The sequence below is a fragment of the Ambystoma mexicanum genome, chromosome 11 (genome assembly GCF_040938575.1).
Source record: "Ambystoma mexicanum isolate Mex_15411 chromosome 11, UKY_AmexF1_1, whole genome shotgun sequence".
Lineage (NCBI taxonomy): Eukaryota > Metazoa > Chordata > Amphibia > Caudata > Ambystomatidae > Ambystoma > Ambystoma mexicanum.
In genome coordinates this window covers 987,409,813-987,421,088 of record NC_090934.1, presented here as the reverse complement: position 1 = coordinate 987,421,088, position 11,276 = coordinate 987,409,813, and the positions used below count along the sequence as shown (strand labels likewise).

At 45.5% G+C, this 11,276-nt stretch overlaps 1 protein-coding gene across 4 annotated transcripts in view; it reads left to right on the top strand.

The window, feature by feature from the left end:
* Positions 1–218: 218 nt before the first annotated feature.
* The window catches only part of OSBPL5 (oxysterol binding protein like 5), a 1,112,782-nt gene continuing 1,101,724 nt past the window's right edge, over positions 219–11,276 (top strand). For 3 of the 4 annotated variants that reach the window (XM_069624153.1, XM_069624161.1, XM_069624156.1), the window contains exon 1: positions 219–532. In XM_069624153.1, coding sequence (XP_069480254.1) covers positions 518–532 — 15 coding nt within the window. In that variant the 5' untranslated portion in view covers positions 219–517. The remainder of the gene's footprint in view (positions 533–11,276) is intronic. The other variant, XM_069624160.1, reaches the window with a different exon arrangement.

Below are 11,276 nucleotides of genomic sequence, written 5' to 3'. Positions count from 1 at the left end.
CTGCATCTTACGAGGGCCAGCTTCCATTTCACAAGTTAGAACCAGCCCTTCATACATAGCGTGCCCATAAATAGGGTAGTAATGGCCGCTGCTATTGCAGCGCTTAGAAGCGGGAGAAAACCCGCGCAAGGCGCTTTGCAAACAGCCCGCCCCCGATGTTATTGACGCCAATGCTTTACCACGGTGGCACGCTTGCAGGGGGGCGCACTGTACTCGGTTGCTCTGCCTGGCGCCGCTTCGCGGTGCTCTCCGCGCGCTGCAGGCTGGCATCTTCGCCTGGCAAGTGCCCTCGTTCGGGCTGCGATACCGACTCCCGTGCTGCTGGAAGCCGGCTGAGTCGGCAGATTTAGCAGGTGGGGACCCGTCTCCTCTGGGATGACAGATTTAGCCGACTGTGTTGGCTGTGAAACCAGCCGTGGTTGGGCGAGTTTCCAAAAGGCTGGGACAGCCTGAGAGGGGAGCATGCACAGGAGCCTTCTCTGCGGGGGAGACAGGGTGCAGCCCCAGCCCATCGCGCATGCCGTGCTGCACAGTGAGTATGCACGCATACTATCACACATGATGCAAAGCATTTGCTCCGAGTGCCATTTTCAATGACACCTTTTTACAGTGACTGATATCCGTGCGTATCTTGTTGCAAAAGTGAAACGATTGAGACGTGTTTTGGCAGGATGTTGTTACAGATGTAAATCATCATGAAACGGTTTCACGTTTTCTGTCTCTGCTTCACGAGGCGCTTGCTACGCTGTCACGGTCGCGTTTTGGGATGGTTTTTCCCGTAGACATGTTAGAGAAATGAGAACGACAAGGCTTCCCGGTTGTGCAGAGAGGTCTTGAGAAGGGGCGGCCTTAGCGGCAGCAGCGCCCTCGTCAAAATTGGCGTCCCCCTCCCCGTGCGCCCCTGGTAAAGGGGGGAGATGAAGGGGGGGGGGGGCTCGGAGCGGAGCAACAAAAGGGCGCCCGCCACGCCTTCTCCCACTACACCAGCTGGGGAGCCCTTGACAGATTCCCCCGAGCTGGCTGTCAGGGGGCTAATGACGGCCTGGGGGGAGGGGGGGGGTCCAGGGGGGCATGTCGCCTGGCTCCGGCCCTGGACTTCCGATGCCCGTGCTGCATTGCACCTGATCAGGCTGAGAATCTAAGGGGCCATAAAAGTAACTGGCCGAAATGCAGGGCAGACGGTGCTGCCTCACAGAGCGGGTCTGAATGGGGGGCTGGGAAATGGATTATATGCTAATCTACCAGGCTCACAGTGAAGCATGGTTACAAATGCCTCGGGGGTCTTGCCATATTTTTGTATTAAAATGTTAGGTCATTTATAGAAGTAATCATGTTTCAATTCATGAACAGTGATGGCCCTTCTTTGTCATAGACCACTGCAGCCTAGTAAATGCATACGCCCTCCCCCTTTCCTAAATCACCCACCGCATTTCTTAAACTTTGGATCAAGCAGTGCAATTGTGCACCCGTATTTGCACCCTGTGCATACATTATGAAAATACTCCTGCCCATCATCCCCTGCTACATATGGTGGTTTAAAATAGTGCTGTTTTAATGCAACGTTTGTGTAATGCAGTCCATGGGCTCCTGGTTACTATGGTTCTGAGCATGTCCTTCTAAACTTGTGAACGGTGCTTGAAATGAAACTGTGCACCAGCAGCAGCCAATGAGAGTGCTCAGATTCTGAGCAGTGGCCGCAGGGAAAAGTCAGCGTTCTGTGCATTCTCACAACTGGCCGTGCACGCCGCCCCCCTCCCGCTTCACTGTCCCCGTTCATCCCATCTAAAATATTGTACCTTACCTTTGGCATGTTCTCCCGCAATACTCTGTTCAACCAACTTGCCCAAAAACAGAAGGGGTCGCTCTTTTTTAGATCCCTTTTGGTTTGCCCCACTGGGCATCTCCAAATAGATTCGTTTGGTGAAATGAGGCTCAACCCAATTTTTAAGAAAATGTAAACCCCTAGAGGTTTTGCTGAGGTGATAAACAGGACGATGGCGTGAGGGGCGGTTCTGGGGAGTAACATCAAAATGAGGCTGCAGGGATACAACACCAAGATATTCGCCATATTGTTATGTTACTGTGGCAGAATTCCACCTGTGAGGGCAGAGTAGCATAAGCTTGTTTGACTTTACTTGTAATTCTGTCTCTGAAAGTGAGATCTGCTAATCAGACTTCACTTTCATAATGCTCCAGTCTACTGACACCTTACAGGCGCTACCTTGGATTTTGGCAACTTGGAAGTTCCAGAGCAATACGTGCACACCATTGAAAAACCCGATGGAACCCAAAGATCCAACAGCTAGGGACTGCCTTCAATCGTGGGAACCATTCATCTGAAATAATGGAATGGTGTGCTTCCAGGGCATCGTGGCAGATTCATATCTAAATATAAGCCATCTCTAGTTTTGACATTGCAGCCTATGGGAATATACAATTATACAGGCCAGAGTCTCTTGCTGTCATCTTATGGCCTGCTTGGTTTCTAGAGACCCTTCTGTTTGGCCTTCTTTGTATTCTATGGGCCTCATTACAAGTCAGGCGGAATGGGTTAACGGGGTCCGCTAATGGATGCGGACCCGTTATTCCCATTCCGCCTGATTACGAGGTCCCCTCGCGGGACCCCGTTAGGACGCCTGGTACAACCAGGCGTTGTTACCGGGTCCTGTGAGGGGACCAGGGAGTTAACCACGGGCCAATCGTAATCGGCCCGTTGTTAGCTACCTCTCCCATTCCCATTGAGCACTATGGGGGCTCGAATGGGAATGGGGAAGGTCCGGGCCCGGGTTCCCTGAGGGAGGAATTACCGGGACCTCCAAACTCGGAATGGCCTGGTAATATCCCATTCAGGGAACCCAGACCCGGTTTTGGAGGTCCATTACGAGTTTGGAGGTAGCCATGACGTTTTTAGCGGCATGGCTACCCCCAAACTCAGGTCTGGGTCTGGCAAAATGGGAATTACCGGGCCATTCCAACCTTTGCGGGCCCGGTAATTCCCATTCGCGGGACCTGAACCCGGTACATCCTCATTCCCATTTGACCTCCAATAGGGCTCAATGGCAATGGGGAGGATGCTAACAACAGACCCGTTAATGACGGGACCATTGTTAGCATCCTGTTCTGGTAGCGGGTGTCGCTCTGCACGTCTGGTCTGGCCAGGCGTACAGAGCGGGACCCGCTGCAGAACTCGTAATGTGGCAGCCCGGTATGAAGGGTGCCGGTAAGGAACGGGCACCGTGGCCGCCACAGTCGTAATGAGGCCCAGTGTATGCATGTGCTCTCTGACAAGCTTCCTGAGTGGGAAGGACAGACTGTAAGTGATTTCAACCCGGCACTCCACCTAAGTCAATGCCTAGCGTGTGATGCACAGCTGAAACCCTTAATTACTTATTTATGTCTATAAGTTCTTTTATTTCTGAATGATGTACCCTTATATCACGCCCCTCTCTTCGAATCCCCGGTCACACTGAACCAGGAAGCAGGCTGTTTTGCAAAGTTAAAAATATTTATTTTAAGTATTTCACAATATATATATATATCACACTATTTGAATGGTTATACAATGATCACCAATGGGGTGATGTCACAATAAATCTCTTTAATCACACGGAGTAATGATAGGAAAAATATTGCAGCATAGAATAATACTTTAGTGTGGGTTCAATCAAAATGCAATGTGATTACTCTTTCCCCCTGCACACTACTCAGTCCCCCCAATATGCAATATAAAGAGATGGAAGGAGAGAAAACAGGTTTCAGGAATACAGAATTCAACACAATAGTATCAATCCCAATTTCCCCCCAGCAAACACAGAGAGAGAAACAGGAATGATTGCAAATGTGTCAAAATGGTTTAAATTTGGCTTTGCATTAATGGTAAAACACTGAAAATGGATTTAATTCACTAAAATGGTTTCAATACTAGTGGGAGCCCCTTTGTATGGTTTCAGACAAACACTAGCAATGATTATTGAGTAACTAGCAAGTTGAAAACTTAATTCTGAGGTCGGATGCAATGAACAGCTATTTCACACGTGATAGATTTGAGCCAAACGAAAAATTTGCGGCAAACTTTTCCGCACGCGGTAAGCACGATTGCGGAAAAACTATAAGGAGTCGGGATGCGGTTTTGGGTTCGTTGGAAAGCTGAGGATGTTCGCCTCAATTAGACACTTGGCAGGATGTTGTTATAGATGTAAAACATCATGAAACGGTTTCACGTTTTCTGTCTCTGCTTCACGGGGCGCTTGCTACACTGTCACGATTGCGTTTTGGGATGGCATTTGCCATAGACGTTTTGTGGAGCAAGTATTCATCCAAGCCCCATCGCAGTGAGAGCTTGGGTCTAGATTTGGCAATTTCTCGCACTTTTGGTCTGGTACCCAATGTCAGAATTGTCCACAATTTTACACATATGTGTGCATGATATCTGGGCATAATCATATGAAGTTTCATGTTTCTGGCATCAATACAATTGCTACAAAACCACAATTTCTGCAGTTATGTCCCTGAACAAAGCACATAGTTCTGAGTACTTTTAAAACATTACCAAAAATTTCACATTAATAATACTGTAATCTTACAATTTTTAAAAATTCGCACAGTCCTTTTCAAAAATATACTTTTCTGTGCTTTGAGAATAAACAAAACTGTCTGTTCCCACCCCCAAAGTTTCTGGTGGCTCAAGATCAATCCCCACCTTTTTCCTCTGGCAGGGGCTTCTGTTGACACTTGCATCTGCATATCTTTTCAATCAAGGAAGTCCTTTGTCTCTCCGAGGAGCAGCAGCCCAAATCCCCTCCCCTCTTCATCAACACCTGAATGTGAGTTCCTGGGCCAGAGACAGAAGGGAGGTGCCTTTTGTTGGGGCAAGCTGTGTAATTTGCTTTGTAGTTCTTTGGCTTGCATCAGGTTACTTTAAAACTCAATTTGTTAAGTTTTCTTTGATGAAAATAAACTTACAATTTCAAAACAGGCAACATAACTCTAATTCCAGTCTTTTAAAACATAGAGATTAAATAGTTGCAACCTATATTGCTTTTGATAGCAAGTCACTTAATTCCAACCATTTGATTTTAACTGCACAAGTTTCAGCTTCCAATGCAATTAAATGACAGCTGTCATACAGGCGGCCGGTGGTACTGCGCCCGTATTTTGACAGATTTTCACAGACAAGCACACGTTTTAATGTGGATATTCTTACGATGGATTCTGCTTTTCCTGACGTGTGCTTCTATTGATTCCTTGAATGAAGTGACGAGTAACACCTAGCAAGGATGTTGGATATTTTCTGATGTTTTGAACCATTATTTTGTAATTTCAGCAACCAAGGAAAAAGGATTTCAGAGCACTTCTGGGTTTCCTTGCAATAAAGCACTGCCTTTCATGTAGTTTCCATGTTCACTCTGTAGGCAGCCCAATGACAGATTTCAGCAGTGTGGTCTCCTGTTCCACCACTGACACAGGCAAAGTAGATTGGCAGCCATCTTTTCCGGTTTCACTGTGCAATTTTCATAGGTTTAGCGCGCATAGGGCTTTTTGCGGCCATTTTGCTGGTTCTGGTGCCACCAGTACACAGTGATGTCGCAGGGCAGTGCCTAGTGGGTCAGTACATCCCACAAGCCGAAGGACTCCCCTGAACCCTGGAAACCTGGGACTGGGTCACCCAACAACCATAATGGAAACAAACAGTCTTGTGTTCTTTCTCCAACCTTGATCCAATGCTTGAGCTGATTCAACCATGTTTGAGTCATGTTGAGTCAACTCAGGACCCCGAGAGTTGCCTTTGCCACTCTACGCAGTTCGTCACATAACAAAAGTCCCTCATACGGACCATTTAAACAAATAGTTGAAGCAAAACACAACTGGCGAACAATTTACAAGGAGCGTACACATGAACAAATGAACTTGATCAAACAAACAAGGCAGTCCACGTACTTTGGCATGAAGGTAGTCATTTTGTCATAGTTATGTCATTATTATGGTATTGTAAGGCTCTTCTATGGAACACATTGGCACCACAATTGTAGCTTCTTAACACTAGTTAACCTGAGTGAATGACTCTCGACTGGCGGACTGAGGATGAAAACACTGGGATTAGAATGTTCTTAAAGGCCTTTCTGAACACACCTTGTCCTGCAATAGAGCATAAGGGTGGTCGGGTGGTCGTTGTTACAGAGTGAGGCTACACAGATCAAGAGTGTACAACCTTCTGCATTTGGTTTTAGGAACGAGTAATGGTGACACTAGGCATCAGTGGTCGAAGGGGGCGGGAGTGGTTGAGAGCAGTGCTCCTATACATTTTTAAATGAAGTTTTACTGTTCCTATACTTTTATTATTTTTTAAATCCGTTCCAGGATGGTTTTGTTTTATCATAAAAATCTGGGAAGAAGTTGAAACGTGCCCTTCAGTGCACTGCACCAAACGTTCCCTTAAAGAGGAGGCGCATTTCTTTAGGTGATTGTATTGTGCGTGGGAGGGGGCGCAATGATGGGGTCAGTGGGGAGCGGAGACAGGCCAGCAGGGAGCATAGTTCCACTACTTCTTTTTGTACAGTTTGACCACTGCTAGACATGGATGAGGAGGGTCTCAGTGGGCAAGAAGTGGTGTATTTCAGGATTCCCAGGTGGATAAAGACTGGACCAAGCCAGGTGAAGTGCTCTGTGTGCAATGCACAGTGACTTAAAGTCAATGGGTCTGACCAAATGTAGCCGTGCAAGTGACTAAGCGCAGGGGCTGTGACCATGCATATCATTCAATAAGTCTATAATATTCTAAAGGCTCCATATCCCAGAGTTCCCACCTACACATGATGCCTGGTAGTGCAGTGGTTATTATTATGGCCGGACTATCAATTAATGGAAACAAAAAAAGTACAATGCTTCAGCTTCAGTCTGTATCACAAAAGAGAGAAAGAGTAAGAGGGGACGTTAAACAAAATGTTATCAGTCAGCCAGTAAGGGTTTCAGTTCCGAAAACAAATAACCTAACACTTCAATATCTCATCATCCGCCAAAGCGAGAAAGGAGCCGAAAATGCAGAAAATATTGCTGAAACTGCAGACAAGTTTGCCGTGCCCAGGCTGCTGCTTTTTCCGAGGTAAACAAAAAGCATAGACACAGAAAAGAGACAAACAAGACAAACTGCACGAGTACACCCCAAGAAAGTGTACTTGTTAATATTTGTAGTGTCACAGTGACTACAGTTTGGATGAAGGTTTTCATTTTTTATTTTTTTTTGCTGAAATATAGCACTACGGTTTACAAAGAAAGGGTCGTAATATAGCGTCATATTTGCAAATTGGAACTGAAGGTCTTGCTGGATAATAATCCATTCAGAGACAGGCTGAGAGGCAGACTCTCGGAATTTAAAGAGCTCGGTCCCAAGAGTTGATTCAATACTTGGATGCATTCTCAGAAATCCTCATCCTCACGTGTGTAGTACCAGGTCATACATTATTTAAAATGTCTATAAAAGCGAGGAGTAGGTTTATAGTCTCAGCTGCAGTATTGTGCACTGGCTTGGCCACTGAGGCTGCTGGGCCGCGTTCTGTGCATCTTTACACACAGTGACTCTGCCCCTTAAAGGAGCGCTCTCCTGGTGAGACTCCTGGCTACTCTCACTGTTGAACGTTCTTTGCATGGTACACACTGCCAACTTAATAGCCTCTTCGCACTGAAAGGACTTTCTGGTGGAGAGGGATGTTTCCCATTTCATGTATGTTGCATACATGCTTCTGAGATGGTCTGGGCAGTGGTATGAATCGCCTTTCTTGTATGTGCTCCTGATCATGGTTTGGAGTGTTATAATCCCCCCTCCCCTTACTTGTTTTTTTCCCCTCTCGCCTCTCTCCCGCCTCCAGCACTATCTGAAATGTCATCAGGCCTAGTAAAATAGTCACTTGTTTTGCTCCTCCCCTCCCTTTCTGCACCCCTCTCCCTCACCTTTTGTTTTACTCCAGCTCTACCAGAAATGTCGTCAGGTCTAGTACGATAGTCGCTTGTTTTGTTCCTCCCCTCCCTTTCTGCACCCCTATCCCTCACCTTTTTGTTTTACTCCGACTCTCCCCGAAATGTCGTCAGGCCTAATACGATAGTCACTTGTTTTGTTCCTCCCCTCCCTTTCTGCACCCCTTTCCCTCATCTTTAGTTTTACTCCGGCTCTACCAGAAACGTTGTCAGGCCTAGTACAGTAGTCGCCTGTCCATTTCCTTCCCACTCTCCCCCTCCCTTCCTTATCTATGTCTGATCTCTTGCACTATCTGAAATGTCGTCAGGCCAAGCACGATAGTTAATTTCACACCCTTACTGTTCATGGCCTGTAAGAATGTCATTGCATTTTCCCTTGTTCCCTCCCTTGCCTTGAAGCGCTTTGAAACACATTGTGTATAGGTGCTATATAAATAAACTATCATATCATATCATACTGCGGATTTGCCATGTACCAGTAGCCTTAAGGTGATGCTAGGTCTGTAGGGGGCCAATGGGAGAAGAGAGGGATGATCCCCAGAACAATGAATTGGAACACCGTGAAAGGAAATCTGTGAAAGTGCAGATTTTTGTTTTGAAGTGCCAGTCTGTGACTTTGCAAGAGATTTCTACGTGGCTATATGCATGCTCAGTTATTAGTTTGGCTGCAATGCAGGATTGTGGTTATGCTGCAACCGGCCCATACCCTCTCAGCTGTTCATACCAATGCGGAAGTCACAGGGGACTGATTCATCAGCAGGACCCATTATGTAGAACCCAGTGGTCGAAGTGGGTGGGAGCGGTCGGGAGCGGTGCTCTTCTACTTCTTTTAATTAAGTTTTACAGTTCCGATACTTTTATTTGAAAAAGAAACCGTTCCGGAATGGTTTCGTTTGAAAATAAAAAGGTAAGAAGAAATTGAAACTTCACTTTAAGTGCACTGCACTAAGCGTTCCCCTAAACAGTAGGAGCTTGTGTTTTGGGGTTTGTATTGTCAGTGGGAGTGTGCGTGGCGATGGGGTTTGTGGGGAGAGGTGCAGGCCAATACGGAACCTATTTCCACTACTTCATTTCGTACAATTCTACCACTGGCAGAGCCCCTTTACAAACCTGTGAAAGAGGCTTGCACATTGGCAGAACTTGTGCTTACTATACAGCAGAGAAGCTCAGACGTCACAGGTTGGAGTAGTCACTGTCTGGGGGGAATGGCAAATGCATATCATGCGAGGCCTTCATGCACTGAGATGCAATCTTCACTCCGTGCACTTTGTCACCCACTGAACTGGCTGGCTGGTCTGCTTGCCAAACCTAGGGTTCATATGTGGGTGCTCCATTTTGGTGATGAAAATACTCTAGCCCTCTGGTGCACAACTATGACCTTGAGCTTACAAACACATGAGTTTGTCAGTATATCCTCTGACTATGTAAATGATTTCCCATTTGGATCCAGTGTTTGAAATTTTTTTCTCACGATTATTCATGAAGTATATCCTGGGACCTTGAAATGTTTGGAGAATACGGGAATGTGAGTTGCGCACCTTCACCCTAAACCATCCGATGGTGTCTTCTAGAATGACTTTGTAGAAGTTGATGGTGTCTACGAAGATGATACAGGTGAATTACCCTTTTCTGTGAACTGGTATAAGAATCCGATCTACTGCGGGCATCTTGAATAAATTGCTTAACTCAGTACAGAGGAAAGGTTTACATAAGGGGTATTTTTTGTTAACATTTTAATTGATTGATTGATTGATATGGAGGTAAGGTGTATCCAGTTGTAAAAATGTCTGCCATTTTCATTCCTTCTCTCCCATTTTGATTTTATTTTTCTAAAAGTATTTGTTGTAATATTTTGGGAATTGGTCATTCTTGGCATAATTATGTTCTAATGCATAAATACAAAATTTCAATTGAAGATTATTTCAGACATTTTCACCCTTTATAGATTTACCGTTAAAGGTATTTGGAAAATCAATGGTTTTTATCTGGAAATCCTGAACTGCAGATTTCTTTAATCCTAATTACGCGTTTATGTATGTTTATTTATTTACTGTATTTCTGAATTGCCTATGTAGTGTATCTAAGGGTGTCAACCTTTGAATGAAGATGCAGGGGCAATCAATCACAGTATACGGGAATAAACATATCATTCATTACAGGTCTAGGGGTAAGAGGGTTCCTGAAATACAACGTCATCTTCAAGCAATACTGCAATGTCTTTGCTTCAAGGGATGATTCCAGGCCATGAAGACCCATACAGCCACCTGGTAGTTTTTACAATTTTCCAAGGTCAAATATCAGTGATTGTCAGAACTAAGGCAAATATCCCTGCAAGAACACTATATCTTCACCACAAGGTGCCTCCTTGACATTCACCATGAGTCAAAGCACTGCATGCCATGTCCTTAACGCACAAACAGGCACAGTATTCTCAGGTACATAAGGATTCCGGCATGTGTTGCAGCCTGAACATTGATGAACCAAAGGTTAGTGTTAGAAGTCAATTTTTCTGATAATGAAACACACAGGATACATAATACAATGCCTCGGATTCCCTTTTAAAGGATACAGACTGGTAGCCGTAAAGGATACACTCAACGTCTTCTCCCAACCGACTGAGGGTAGAAGTAGAACGAAGTCAAGTCAAGAGAAACCTTCTAACTAATGTCACTCTTTGACTGGTAATAATTCTACAGTCAGAGAGAGTAATCAGTGGGAAGGGCGTGAGTGGACCAAGTTTCACCAAGCTGTTGATAGAGAAGAAATGTATCACAATACTATAATAATTAAGAGGACAGTAAGAGCCTATCTGATATACATTAACCTTTTGCACAGCCACTGGTAGTCCAAAGATGTCCGAAAAATCCCAGGAAAACAACGACAAGGAAGGGAAAGTGAGGAAACTAACCCGTACAGAACGAGGGCCGCACTAGAGCCGGGTTGGTGCACACAGGAAAGCGTCCAAAGTTCAGTGCACTATTTAGTAGAAAATTAGGAGGAGGAGATGATGAATCTTGATCCAGGAAGGTATGCCCTTTTTGGTAGTGGGAAGAAGTCCAGTTGGGAGAGTTGTAGGACAGAATCTCTGATAATAAACCAACAGAAACTTAACCTCTCTTTGCTGTATAGGTAAGATAGGGAACCAGACTCTACAGGGTGTATATGGCAGTCTTGTAGAATTCAGCTTAAGGTTCGGTATGGAGTTGGAGCAGGAAGTTGCTGAGTGCCACGTAGGAACGCGGCTAGAAGCCCCATGTGGATCTGGAGCTGGAAGTTGCTAGGTGCCGCGTAGGAACACGGCTGGATGC